Source organism: Mastigoproctus giganteus, chromosome 2 (genome assembly GCF_048544385.1).
Source record: "Mastigoproctus giganteus isolate SK-2022 chromosome 2, ASM4854438v1, whole genome shotgun sequence".
Lineage (NCBI taxonomy): Eukaryota > Metazoa > Arthropoda > Arachnida > Uropygi > Thelyphonidae > Mastigoproctus > Mastigoproctus giganteus.
In genome coordinates this window covers 96,110,883-96,126,228 of record NC_143576.1, presented here as the reverse complement: position 1 = coordinate 96,126,228, position 15,346 = coordinate 96,110,883, and the positions used below count along the sequence as shown (strand labels likewise).

The following is a 15,346-nucleotide window of genomic DNA, read 5'->3' as shown; positions in this document are numbered from 1 at the left end:
AATTTTTTTTTTTTTTTTTGGCTGATACTATTATGTAAGCTTGCTTTCTTGCATCATATGCCTCTACTAATGCTAATATCTGTATTTTTTATGAGTGCTCTCCAATGCCAGTATAGGTTTAATGAAAATAGCAGTTGGAGTATTATTTCATTGTATATTAAGTTAAATTATCATTATATTTTACTTTATTTTTTATAGTTATGCTGTTGATGACAGTCTCTTTTGTTGGTAAGTAATATAAGATTTCTCTTAAATACTTTTAATTATTTGAATAGTGTGATCATTCTATTAATTTGAGTAATTTTCAAAAGAAATATGAACATTATGAATATTAAGGAAAGTAATTTGTTCACTAAAAGGGATACTTTGAAATAATGATATATTGGAAGAAGTTGGAAAATGTTCCTCTTAAATTAAAAATCACTTTCTCTTTCTGTGTATTTGATTCTAAGCTGAGATTATTATTTTTTTTTTTATTCATGCAAATAGTTAGACTGCCAAAATTATCTTACAAAAAGAAAATTCCAAAAAGTTCTATTCATTATTCCTAGTACAGTCTTTTTATTGCTTACCAGATTTATCTAAATTTTGAAGGAGAGGGTAGAAAAAGTTTATTAGTTCTGTATGATGTATAGATTTGTGATGATGCTGGCTTACCACAGACCAGCAATTTCCAGCCTGTGTGACCTGATTCAAACGTGGTTGTTATTTCTGTGTTTGTTAACCTGTCATGAGACTTGCCAAAGGTCACAAAAATATGTTTTTGTTATATATGCATTTCTTATATTTAATAAAATACCAATAAATAATATTGCACTTAATAAAATGTTACTTCAGACTGCATAAATTACCCTAAACTTGTGCCACACATAAAATATATGCCTGGCTTACCACAGACCAGCAATTTTTTGCTTTTTGTTAGCTAAATTTAATCAGTTGGTGGTCACAGTTGTAATCTGTATACACTTTGTTAGTAAAGCAGTGAACTGATGTTTGCTTGTGCAGACGTATTTCTGTTATTATTAGAACAGTGTGTTGTAATTTTTACTTTGTTCTATATTTTAAAAATGACATCAGTGTAAAGAAGGCATTTTGACAAATATGCAACAAATGGAATTACTTCAAATCTCTGAAAGTTCTCTCCATTGAATCACTGAAATTAATTGTAATACCATTCAAATAATAAACCCAGTTAGTTTAATTGGCACAATTGACATCATCATTTTCAAAATTTTCTTGGTGGAGCATTTCCTCCCCACATCTTTTTCCAGATTTGAATTGATTTTAGCTTTAAAGCCTCATTGAAATGTCAGATTTGGTTGTATGTTCTCAAAAAAGGTTGCCTTAGATTTATTTCTTTAGGTTAGTGGTCAGAGTAAAACATCTTGCTTGCATTATTTCAAAAATGAGCAGTAAAATTGCTTTTGCCTAATTTATGTTGGTTCCTCCACCCAGGACTGGCCTGACTTGATTCAAAATTATTGGCATAGCCAGGGTAGGGTCAGCAGGTACATTGTACCCACTAATGCTGAAATCTGGTATTGTGGTGCTTTTTTTAGAAAGCAAATGGTGCTTTTTTTGTGAATGAACCTGCTGACAAAAAAATCCTGGTTATGCCACTGCTGAAAATATTAGCAAGGTGGCTGGCTGCACCTCTGAGCCTTGCAGTTATCTCTTTGTATTTGTTAACCTGTCAGGAGATATTTCAGCTTTAGATGTAAGTGATTGTGTGAAGTTGGAATGATGCCAAGATTTAATTACTTCACAAAATTAGTTTGTTTTTATAGTTAATGATTCTACATTCTACCCAAATCTGAAATATCAAATCCATGACAGTAATAGCAACCCAAGTAATCATGGTAGCCAATCACCAGTATCACTTGGATTGCATATACTTTCAGAAGTTTCTGATTTTAATTTAGTATTCTGGTCAGGAATAATATATGTACCATAAAATCAAAATATATTTATAAATACAATAGTTTTCCTAGGAAGACTTTAAGGCTCCTCTGATAACACATGATTGCAAATAAAATTTTTTTTCCTGCACATTTAGATGCTTATCTATGTTTTCTTTTGGAGGAAAAAGAAAATCTACACTTTGACTGCTGACTATATTAAACTTGTGAGAACCTGGAGGAGTAGAATTGAGGTACTCGCTGTTCTTTCCAAAATTACAGGGAAGGAATTGCAGTAAAGAACTACTAATAAAATGGCAAAAAGTGAAGTAAGAACAACTCATAACCTGGGGAGAAAGGGAAGCTTGGATGTTAGAGTAACACAAGCCTGATGTAACTAAGTGAAAGAGTGATACTGCAATAGACAGTACATGCATTTGAATGGACTGTGGTTAAATGATGAAAGAAAGCAAGCTTAAACAGCATCAGCAAAAAAAATAATCTGCTCTATGACTAGATCTTCCTTGAATTTACTCAGCCTACCACAGTCTGAGGGCAAATTTCTAAACACTGAGGTAGGCTGACATCTTTCTGAATGGGAAATATGAAGGATATTTGTTGAGAAAATGGGTGGATGATGAAAACTTCTATTAAGAGCAGAGACAGTGAGTTTCCCATGCTGATATCTGAAATGTGATACAAGCAAACACCAAGAATGAAGTAGACTTCTCATAAGTATATATTGATGAGATTCAAAAAGTCAGAAATGGTGATTTTAGCAACATCTATGTGGACGTTCCTGTCCAGATTGTTGAAGATGGATTGTTTCTTCTAATGAGATGTTGGCACAGACAGTCTGCATTGAAGAACACTGTCATGTGGATGAAACTATCTGGGAGTGTGTATAGATTACTTCAAAGTTGCAGATCAAGAGGGTGTTTTTGGGAAGTATGTTAGGAAGTAAGAGCAGTTGGGATAGTCAGACAGATATTTGTTTAATGGAGTCCTACTTGGTTTAAACCCAGGTTCTTTGTCTTTATCTCTAAGCAGCCCTCCTTACTCTGGACCCCAGATTTAATCATATTAGTCCTTCCTGTTTTCCTGTGCCTTTGAGTTTTTGCATAATCATATCCCTTGGCTGCCTGAGTAGCTCCCTAAGCTTTATAAGCCCACTGCTTCCATACACTCTCCAGGTTCCTCTAGCTTCATTCCAGATCAATTCAGAAGCCCTTCTAAATGTTGAAACTGTCTCTGATTTTCTGAGGTTATTAACTGTAATTTTTTTTTTTTTACTGCAGTTTGCTGTTTTTTCAGTAATTATTATCTGTAATTTTCTGTGGTTATTTGCTATACTTTCATTGAATACTCCCTTGAATTTTAAGTTTTTGGCAGGTTTGCACATGTGCTTACTGTGTTCACCATGTCTGTCTATCCACAGAGGAACTTGTGGTGAACAAATTTTCATTAAATTTTTATAATGCAATATCATTAGCTTTAGACAGCGTGTGCACACTTTGTGTGTATTGTTATACAGTAAGACCCCCCCCCCCCCGTATCCGCGGGGGATACGTTCCAAGACCTACCATGGATGGCTGAAACCGTGGATATAAGCGAACACCTGCTGACCCCATATATAACGTGATTTTCTTGTACATACATACATATAATAAAGTTTAATTGATAAATTAAACACACAGTAAGACATTACGAACATTAAATACGGTAATGATAAAGTACAGCAGACTCGCGATTTACTGGGATTGGTTTATTAACCGGGACACTTCAAGACTTCAAATTTTAAAAAAAAAAAAAAAAAAAATCAACCAGAAATCATAAAATTGAAGTAATAACTAGATTAGGTATAAACAAATATTTTGCAACTCGTAAATGAGTGACAAGAACCGGCATAATAAGTCGTCATTGGGAGATTTTGTTTTATTTATGGCAGGGATGTCGGATTTTATTTTTTTTTTTTTAGAAATCATGAAAATGATAGGCAAACACAATAGTTCTGCTTTCAAATTAAACAAAAACATGAAATTATTCAAAAGTTTGAAATGCACAACATTGTAAAAAATAAACATTGTACAACATTATAAAAAATAAAAAGGGAAGCATCATATTACAAGCGAGTAGTATGTGTTAAGTTTTTTTTTTTCGTTTTTTTCCCGTGGTTAACAGCGGATATGGGGCCACAACTGTATACTTACACACACACTCACACACAGGCTTAATACAGTTGAAATTTAATGGTTAAGTTTAGCAAATGTAAAAACTATAGAGTTTTATTAAGTGTTTCATAAAGTTATTAACTTAGTAATTAAATGATAAGGAGAGAACTATATTTACTTTTCACTTCTAGTAACCACAGAAAGGTTAAAAAAAAAAAAAAATTGAACTCCTCCGAGGTGTAATGCACTGTGAAAGATTGTTTTCTACCAATGCATGCAATTCATTGAATTGCATGCATTGGTAGAAAACAATCTTAATTTCAGAAAGGAAGGAAGGAATGTTACTTTTTATATAGTGCAACATTTCAAGTTACATTTTAATAAATCTTTGATAAACAAGGTGCTTCTTTGGGGCTACAGTGAGACAGGCACAGCAAATGCAATGTTTTTATATATTTATCTAACCTCGGGAGAAATTTCAAGCTTCAGATTAAATTAATGTATAAGCTTGAACACCCAGGGTTTTGGTTCATTTTTTTTAGAAAAAAGTGCAGGAATATTTTTAGAAAATAGTTATTATATACACTGTTGACTGTTATTTGCATATAGTAAGTATATCTTAATGCTTGTTTATTATTAATTTAAAGTTTCATTTATCTTTATTTACTTTTCAGATAGTAAAAGTTCATGTGGCCATACTAATCACACAAAACCAACTGGCCATTTACAGCCAAAAAATACAACAATTGAGCGAGGACGACAATGTAAATGGACAATTACACCAAAAACTGCCAAAGGAAAAGAAATATACTTAATTATAGAAGAATTTTACTTAGCTGAGGATGACAGCCTTTCTCTTTTTGCAGGAGAAGGAGGGAAACAGTTACTTCCACCTTTTCATGGACAACAAGGCAAGTGAAGTCAGAAATTAATACAAATACATGGAAAAAACAAATTTATGTTATATAAAGTCTCAAAGCTGTCAGCCTTTACACTTAGGCTGATTTTTTTTTTTGTTTATTTTTTATTATTATTTTTTACTTTTTTTTTTTACTGTTTTTATAATTTGATAGTATGAACCAGAGCTATAATGCCCAGTACATTCTATGTTGATATCAATATTTGTAAAAGAATAAGAGAGATATACCTTCATATGATACGTAGAATGCTTCTGTATAATACTCTCCAGAAATTAAAACGAAAACAATTAAAAAAATCGAAAATCTTGCATTACAGTAAGAAATAATGAAAACAATTAAAAATCAATTTAACACAATTAAAAATTTATTCAAAAATTAATTTAATGAAAAAAATTGCAAAACGATTTCCTTCCTTGTGTCTTGACCCTACCGATAATGTATTCAATTGGTTAACACGTCTGTTTTTTTATTTCCAAGGCTTGTGCTTCACGTCACAAATCTATGGAGGTCTCAATACAGACCAATCATTAGGAGGCAGATAATTTTTTAATTTGTCACGAAGTTTCCTAACTTGGGAAAGGTATTTTTATTTATTGGAATACCGAGATCTTAATATATTATGCGATGTGGTAAGTGCTAGTTGCTAGAAATTTTATGATTTAAATTGACTCTGGAAAACTTCGAAATGATGTTGTTTTGAAGGCAATACTTTAAAAAAGAAATATGGTAACTTTGGGTCAAGTATCTTAGTGTTAATCTAATGTAATTTTCAGAAAATCCCCCATAATTGTGTGTATCGATAGGTTATACTTGGAGAGAAAGGAAGTGAATGAAATAGACAATAAGAGATTAAAAATGAATTTGATAGTATGAACCAGAGCTATAATGCTCAATTGGAAGAAAATCGTTTTGCAATTTTTTTCATTAAATTAATTTTTGACTAAATTTTTAATTGTGTTAATTATTTCTTACTGTAATGCAAGATTTTCGATTTTTTAAAATTGTTTTCGTTTTAATTTCTGAAGAGTATTTATATGGAAGTGTTCTACATATCATATTGAGGTAAACTTCTCTTATTTTTTTACAAAAACTGTTTTTATAAATAATTTTTCATAGTCTAACTTAGCATAAATTCTCATCTATATGAGAGGCATCAAAAAAAAGTTGTCAGTAATAATAATTTTTTTTGCATTGTAACTATTGTATGCATTTGTTTCGGTATGCTTGACTGATGAAGGTTAATGAAGTTAGAAATATGGTTTTGCAAGACTGAAGTGCAGTGCAAAATGGTGTGATGGGAGAGATATATTAATTCAGCACTTGACATCATAATGATTATTTAAAAAAGCGACCTTGCATGCACTAAAGATTTTCCAGGCCATCTTTATTCATAGCCACAGGTGTTACCCAATAACAGAATTATGGTTTAAAGAAGTGTGAATGTGTAACGTTATTATAATATTAAAGGAAAATGTATAATGTAAGGGTGTAGTTGATTGTAAGGATAGAAAAGGTACTTTGCAGAGCAAATTATAGAATTACACCTCTAAGTATTCTTCAGGATGGCACCCTATGCATTAAACATGGCATCTAATTTCTTATTAATACACTAATTTTATTTAAATAAATGTTTCTTATTTACCCACATTTAGCTTTCCTATAAATTATTTTGCAAGACTGTTTTATGATGACACTTTTCTCTCTGCCACAGTATTTTATGTTATTTTATTTGTTTATTATTATTTTTTTTTTTTCTGTGCAAACTCCAAATATGAAAACTTAACTTTAGTACTGTGTATGGACTGGACTGCGTGTTGAGAAGACAGGAGATACTAGTTGACATTAGACTTCAATTTTTGTAGATTGTAATTTATGGGGGGAAAATGAGGAAGAGGAAAAGTTGGTTCTGTGATAGATGTGGACAGTGTATAGATGCTAACTGACACATAGGTTTTTAAGAGTGGGAGAATTACTGATTCCAATTTAGAAGAACAGTGCCCATGGAAGTTAGTAGTGGCAAATGATGCAAGAAAGCAAGCTTATATAGCATCAGCCAAAAAAAAAAAAAACTGCACATCCACTTCCATAACAACAACAGATGGAAGCCTGTTCCAACAATCAACCACCTGCTGGCTGAAGGCAAACTCCATCTATAGTATCTATATAAAATATCTGTAGAAAGGGCATGCACAGGTCATTGATTAACATGATTGCACTTTTTTTTTTGAGTGAAATCCAGTAGCTTGAGAGAGGTTTTGGAGGCACCACTCACAGAACCAGATGTGGGAATAATGTTCCATGGTAGAGCAGATTTGAGATTTGTACAAAGTGAGCAGTTTAGAAGAAAAGAAACACTGACAGTGGGAAAAGTTAACCTGGTTTCATGGATGCAGAAGTAATATTTGTGATGTTTTTATGGCAAGAGAAATTAGGGTAATTCCTAGTACAGATATGTGATCTTGTCAAGAAATCAGTGTCATTATAGATAAGCATTGGAGAAGCAGATTCTGTTTTTATGAGAAATAAGACAGGATTGAGTTTTAGAGGGATTAAAGTTAACTAAGTTTTCTTTGTCCCTCTGAAATAGCTTTGGCAAGAGACCAGAAAGCTCGGCTACTATTAGGGCAAGAAGCAAATTTTCTACTCTTAGCCTGTTCAAAATCTAGTTTGGACTGATTAATAACTGGTTTTACAATTGTTGCAAGCTTTGGTGTAGGCAGAAAATGAATCTGAAGATTTGGAAACAAGCCAATTACGATATACAACATTCTTCCCTTGAATAGCCTTAGCACATTTATTGGAAAACCAAGGTTTAGATAAAGGATGTGATTTTTAAGGTGGAGTGTGGAATAAAGGATACCATTCCTACAAGAATAATTTCACTGACACGATCTGAGCAAACATTGACATCAGAAGTTTTGAAACTGTAATCCAACCAAAGGAGAAGAAGAAAATAAATCTCGCAGATCATCCCATTTTGCATTCTTGTAATGCCAAACAATACGAGGTTGGAATAGCCATAAAATAAAGGCTTTACCTTGGGATCAGAATTTAAGGACTTAATAGAGAATATTTGAGAAGTTTAAACTGTTTGTGAAAAACAGGGATAGGCAACCTTTTTAAATGGCAGGCCAAATAAAGTCTTTGAGGTACGTATGGGTCAAATTTTTTTAGTTTTCCACGATTTTTAGAATTATTAAAATGGTGTATAAAGAAAAAATTGTCATAAACAGTTACTTTATTTATTGTAATATTTATACATACTTGTACATATAATTAATTTTATTAATAAGAAAACAAAATATAAATTCAAGATAAAAATGCAATTATAGTAGCAAAAATTGCAATATTTTATTTTTATAATATTTAATGAGAGATTTGATACTGTTTATTTTTATCAGTGAATCGATATTGTCCTGGCGGTGTGCAGAGTATCTTTTAAAAAATTTTCAGAAATTTGGAACCTCTTCTTGGATTTTATAAATGTCATTTTTGAAAAAAAATTGGTCACATGTGTGTGCTTCCAAATAATAGAATTTTCTTTGCATTATCTGTCACCTGTGGAAATTCTCGGTTCAAATTTTTATTAAATTCGTGTTGAGAGGCCAAAAATTTAATTTTCTTGAGAGGTCTGTTTATTATATATATTTTGAAAATGACCACAGGCCAGATTATGCACATTTGCTGGCTGTGGGTGGCCCACTGAACGGAGATTTCCCACCTTTGGTGAAGAACATGGTTTTGCAAATCAGGAGGTAAAATGTAGTCTATCATCAGCAAAACTGTCAGTAGGATTTCCATTTAGTGGAAGAAGGTCATTTAATAAACAAGAGGAAAAGAATGGGATTGAACTGTGAGGAATAAAGCATCAGTGGAGAATTTAGAAAATAGGGAGCCATTTACCATCACTCACAGAGAAAACCTGAACACCCACTTGCAAAAACAACAGTCCAGTCCCTAAGCACCCACTTGTAAAAAAAAAAAACGGTCAACAGTCCATAAGATGGGAGATGATTTAGAAGACCTATATGCCAAACACCATTAAAAACCTTAGAAACGTTACCATAGATGGGTAACGTAAGCCAAGATATCACCTTGAATCAACACTGATGGAATCCATATTAGCAATCATTGATCACAGGGATGTTGTTATGTTGTTATTTGGTTTTTAGGAGCATTAGCAACTAAGGCCATATTGCTCCGGGAATATGCGGTGGTCATTCCCTGACCTCTCCGCATCCTCCATATTTGGTGGTGACGGGCTCGAACCCCGGTCTAATCAAGAAGCATGTGCTACGCACTTCTGCTCCTTCCCACCTGGCTACGGAGGCTCCCGGTCACAGGGAAGGTTTTGAGATATTATAGTTTAGGCATTTGCAGTTAATGAATGTCTCCATTACTTTGGAAATAGTAGAGGTAAGCATAGTAGGGCAATAATTGGATGAGAAATTTGTCATACTCTTTTAGTAACGGCTAGATCTGAGCAAATTTCCAAGCAGAAACTATTGTTTTTGTATTTTAACTTTTTCCTGGTGCAGTATAACCACAGTCGTTTTTGCACCAGTGAAATCAAAATCAGTCAATCAATTCAAGCAAAAGGAAAAACACCAGTGTAATAAGAAAGTTTGAAATGGTGAAATAGAACAGGATTAACGTCAGGAATACAGGTTTTATAAAACAATTGGAGAAATGCCATCCGTACCTGGAACTTCCTTGGCATCAAGATGGTTCAGAATTCTCTTAACACCTTTCTGTTGGAAGACCACAGTAGCCATTGAATGGAGTGTACTGGTTATGGTTAGGGAGGAGGTTAACTAAGGTCTTTAATACAAGAGTTAGAAGAAAAGTAAGATGCTAGTAAGTTGACTTTATCTTTAGAAGTGGATGCAATAGGGCCGAGCCAAGCCATTTTAGTACTTGAGGCAAGAATGAAAAATTGCACCCTACTGTTAATGATGGCAATGTTGGCAATTATTTAATCTTTCTTTTGGTGTCCCTTTCGGCTTTTAACTTGAGGCAAGACCCTCGTTCACCTTACCCTGGCCACGGCTCCGAATTGGGCCATCAAATTTTAGCAGAGGTGGGGGGGGCAGATAGAGAAGTTGGGACCAGAATGTTCAACTACCATTTGGACAAGAAGAAAATTTCCTATTCTAGTAACTCTATCCTGTTCAAAACCAAATTTGCATTAATAACTATTTTCCAATTGTTATTAGCTTTAGTGTAGGCAGAAATTGAAGCAAGGGGGTTTCAATAAATGGGTATAAGCCAATTTACTGAAATCAAAGGTTTAAATAAGGGATGAGTTTTTAAGGTGGAAATGGAATAAAAATTTCATCCCTAAGAGAATAATTTCACTGACATGACCTGAACGCACATTGGGATCAGAAGATTTAAAACAGTAATCCAATCAAGGAAAAGAAGACGTCTTGCAGATTATCCCATTTCACATTCTTGTAATGCCAAATAACACAAGGTTGAGAGTGGCCACGAGAGAAAGGCTCCATTGGAGAGGAGGAGACCATCATCAATTTGTGATCTGAGGTGCCTAGAGGACCACTGACATTGAATGTGTAATTTGAAGGATTGTTTGTGAGAAAAAGGTCAAGGGTGTTGGGTATGTGGTTAGGAATATCTGGTAGGTAAATGAACAAGCTGAGTGAGGCCATTAGCATTTGCAAAAGCCTTGGCATCTCAGCCAAGTGGGTTCAGAAACCAAATGGAAGCCAGCTGGAGTTGTGAATATTAAAATTGCCAAGAGGAATGATCTCGCTGTTAGGATAAGTAGATTGGAGTTGGGAGAACAATAGAGGCAACATATGAATTTGACAGAGTGAGGTAGAGATATAGCCAGAAGAAATCAAAAAAGAAGAGATTGTAAATTAGGAAGTCTCTGACAAAGAATTTCAGAGAAGACATATACACAAGTACTGCCTTTTGAAGTGAAAGGAATCATTGAGCAAGTTATTTGGGAAACTGTAACGAGTAGTGATAAAAGACCTGATGATTGGGATATTATCTCAGAAAAATAAGTGGGACTTGGCAGACACTGTAGAAAGAAATGGACATCATTGAGAATGGAGGTGCCTCCGTAGCCAGGTGGGAAGGAGCAGCAGTGCGTAGCACACGCTTCTTGATTAGACCGAGGTTCGAGCCCGTCACCACCAAATACAGAGAATGCGGAAAGGTCAGGGAATGACCACTGCATATCCCGGAGCAGTATGGCCTTAGTTGCTAATGCTCCTAAAAACCAAATAACAAACAAACAAACGTTGAGAATGGAACTAAGACCACATATTTATGAAACAAATGAAAAAGTTTTTGGGAGGTTTATCTTTTTGCAGTTAAGGTTTTTTTCTATTAATTTGAATATTCATAATGCATTCCATATAAAAAGCAGAGGGGCTCATGTTGTATGAGTCAGTGAAGTTTTTGGATATGGCGTACACATAACAAGGACCAATTTTATCTATTAAGCATGTTTTAACAGAATGTCCAAATTTTAAAAGTGCATATTATCGCTTTTAACCATCTGACTGAGACTTATATACTCAGTTGGATTTTATCTGACAATAACTGTGTGAGAGTAGTTAATTTTTTACGTGCTGTCCATATGTATACGGCCACTCCCAGGCTTACGTAATACTCGAATTACAGAAATTTGACTTTACGTAAGTTTTTGCCAGCCGGTGCAAACTTACAAAAATGTGGAAACTTATTTTGCATCTCATAGGAATAAATGGAGGTATCATGAAAATATCATAATGTGAAGCCAATAACACCTTTTTTTTTTTTTTTTTCTTTGTAATTCGTTCCAAAACCTTGGAAGTTGAAATTTTTGCCATATAACTAAGCTATTTATGTCTCTAAAAGGTCAGTTTCTCAATATCTCAATTTTTTTTCATAAATTTAAATTCTTCCTGGCGGATTATAACCTTCTACATTTTTGCCCCATTAAAACAAAAAAAAATAAAAATCGTCATCATACATAGCCCAGTTCCTTGACATAATGTGGGGCAACAATGCCACCTGCATACACACTACTTGGGGCCTCCTTGTCACTAGCTTGTGGAGAGATATACTAGCTGATTCGGATGCTAAAGAGTTACCAATTTGAATGCTCCCCAAAGAGTTACCAATCAGTTCAGTCCAGTGGACTTACTACTGGCCAGCCTACAAAAAGCATTCTAGAGCTGTACCCTCAAAATATAAGGAATACCGGATCTTACTGTGATGTCACTCATACTGCATAATGGAATGGATGGGATTGCTGAAGTTTTGCTCTGGAGACTAAGCATGAGTTTCAGCACTTCAAAGCTACAATAAGCAATATTGTATTGCATCAAATGGTGAGAGTCATCTACCACCTAGACAAAGAGGTGCAACATTTCTCTTTGTGATGTGGATACCACACCATGACACCCTGCTATGTTGTTTCAGAGAGGTGCAGCCACACTATGACCCTCTGATGCATGTTTTTTTCTCACAGAGGTTGTCAGTTCCAGTATACTAGTGCCGTGTTTCAAGTCTTGCACTTGAAGGGTCTACTTGGGATTACTCAGTCTTGCTACCATGAAGGTGCATGCAGAGGATTTGGTAGTTACAGAATAACATTACTTCACCTAAATTTAGTCCACTTGACTTGCAAGTGGTACCTCAATATTAGTTCACCAGTGCTTTTGACTCCAAGGTAGCAAACACTAGCCTGCCATACCTGGAAGAATATCTCTGACAAGCTTCGGGCCAGAAGCATTATGATGTTATCGTTATAATAGTATTTTTAGTATTCTATGCCTAACAACACTTTCTCATTGCCAAATTCAAGATTACTGTACTACTGGATGAGGGGCATTTTGCAGTTGTGGCCTGCTGAGTACGAAGGGTTTATTTGAGGTGTCTGTAACATATTACTTGTTACAGACACCTCAAACTTAACATAGACATACACTTTTTTCCACCAGCTCTTCAATGTGAAGATTCCAGCTGCAAAGAAAGTTTTTTTTTTTTTTTTTTTTTTTTTCTCTCTCTCTCTTTCTTTCCTCTTGTTCCTCGCGAGGAGTGGATGCCAACAAACTTCTTTTTCAGATTAAGAAATAAGGTGAAAGTCTGATGGTTCTAGATCTGGTGAATTTGGATCCAAGTTTCTGTTAGGAGAGCTAGCTCAGAGTTGGGAGAACATGCAGTGCAGCCATGACAGTGTCAGACTTGTTATCCTGTTGAAACTGGGGCTTATTATGAAACATATTATGCAGACCTCGTGAGGTCTGCATAATGTTTCATTCATTATCTTGAGCATAGTACCACACAGATGCTAGGTTACTCGGGGTTCCTACTACCCATATGCAGTACTTTGCATTTGTCAATGTTAAAGTTCAGTTGCCACCTCTCAGCCCATCTGCCCAACTTTTCTAGATCCTGTTGCAGTATCATACTGTCATTAACAACCCTGCCAACTATCATATTGTCTGCAAATTTGGACATTAAGCCTGATATATACCTTCATCAATATCATTAATAAATATAGAAAACAACAATGGGCCCAATGCCAAACCCTAGGGGACTCCACTAATAACATTAGTCCATGTAGAGCAGTGTCATTGATCACCACTCTGTCTTCTCCCACTCAACCATCCCTTTATCCATAGCAGCAACTTATCCTTAATACCATACTGCTACAATTTGTACAGCAGTCTTCCATGCACAACAGTATCAAAAGCTTTCCTGAAGTCCTAGTATCAACACTATTTTTTGCATCCAGTTTCTTTGTAACTGCATCATAGTATGCAATTGAATTGGTCAGACAAGACTTCACCTTAACAAACCCATGCTGTTTCTGAACTATAACTGCAGCCTTGTCTAGATGATCCTGCAACATTTCTTTAACCAGTGATTCCATAATTTTCCCCAGAACAGAAGTTACACTAACAGGTCTGCAATTACTCATAATCCCCTTTGTGAATAGGAGATACACTTGCACATCTCCAGTCTGTGGAGTTCTCCCTTGAATTCAAGGATGCTCTCATAATTATGGCTAAGGGTTTGCTTGCTTACTTCTTTTGCTGCCTCCTTTAATATAACTAGATTGATCCCATCCACCCTAGTTGCCTTATGTTTAGCTTCAAAAATTTCTCCTCCACTTTGTGTTCAATTATTACAAAATTCGTTAGCTCCCTGCTACAGTTTCATAAATATTTGACATTTCCCCTCTCTACAGAATTCCTCATGTGTGACTGTAGATGCAAAATACTCATTGTTTGTCAGCTACCTGAGCAGGATCATCAATAGTTGGACCAGTCTTTGCTGTTTTTCTTTTAATTCTTTGCCAAAGATTTCTCGCAATCTGCCTTCGCTTGCCTAACCTACTTCGTGATTTTATTAAAGACTTCTGTGTCACCACAAAAGTCTAGCTAATGTGGGAGTGACCAATCCACAAGTTCCACTCAAAACTGTGAAGTTAGAATCCCCTATTATAAGATATTCTGATTTATTGGCCCACTATATTTCTCTCTGCAGTTGTACTCATCAGTGTCATTAGGCCTATAACACACTTGTACTCTCATTTTTGCTTTCCCACTGCTTATATCACACCAAACTGACTCAACTTATGGACTGAGACAGTATTTAAATTCTATACAGTGGGACCAACTGATGATGTTACCAACAGCAAATTCAAAATGGGAAGCATTCAAAGAACTTATCTTGGAAGCTACTAGGCTTTACATACCAACTAAGAAATATTGTTCAAGGTTTAGGCCAAAATGGATGTCAGATGAACTAATGAGGCATATGGCAGAGAAGAAAAATGCATGGGATACTTACAAATTAACACATGACACAGAAGCCTATGATAGATACAAGTTGATATGCAACCAAGTTACAAAGGAGGTTAGGCAGGCGAAGGCAGATTACGAGAAATCCTTGGCAAGGGATGCAAAGAAAAACAGCAAAGAGTTCTTTACTTATGTAAACTCTAGAAGGAAAGGGATGAATCAGATTGGTCCTCTTGATATTGATGGGTCAAGTGTTGATGATCCTGCTCAGGTAGCTAACAAACTAAATGAATATTTTGCATCGACATTCACACATGAGGAGTTATTCAGCGAGGGGAATGCCAGAGGTGTATTCAACTCTAGCAGTAAGTTACAGAATCTTGAAATAACTGGGAGTAAAGTGGAGGAGAAACTGTTGAAGATAAACACAAGAAAGGCACCCGGGGTGGATGGGATCTATCCAGTTATATTAAAGGAGGCAGCAAAGGAAGTAAGCAAACCCTTAGCCATAATTATGAGAGCTTCCTTGGACTCAGGGGAGGTACCCATAGACTGGAAATGTGCAAATGTGACCCCAATTCACAAAG

The 15,346-nt window shown here is 35.0% G+C and overlaps 1 protein-coding gene across 4 annotated transcripts in view; it reads left to right on the top strand.

Moving 5' to 3' along the window:
- The first annotated feature begins 205 nt into the window (after window positions 1-205).
- LOC150089441 (cubilin-like) overlaps window positions 206-15,346 on the top strand; it is a 321,441-nt gene continuing 306,300 nt past the window's right edge. For all 4 annotated transcript variants that reach the window (XR_016548045.1, XM_090389480.1, XM_090389481.1 and 1 more), the window contains exons 1-2: window positions 206-228; window positions 4,744-4,980. Coding sequence is in view for 3 of the 4 variants with exons in the window: in XM_090389480.1 (XP_090245606.1) it covers window positions 210-228; window positions 4,744-4,980 (256 nt within the window). In the remaining variant the exon portion in view is untranslated. The remainder of the gene's footprint in view (window positions 229-4,743; window positions 4,981-15,346) is intronic.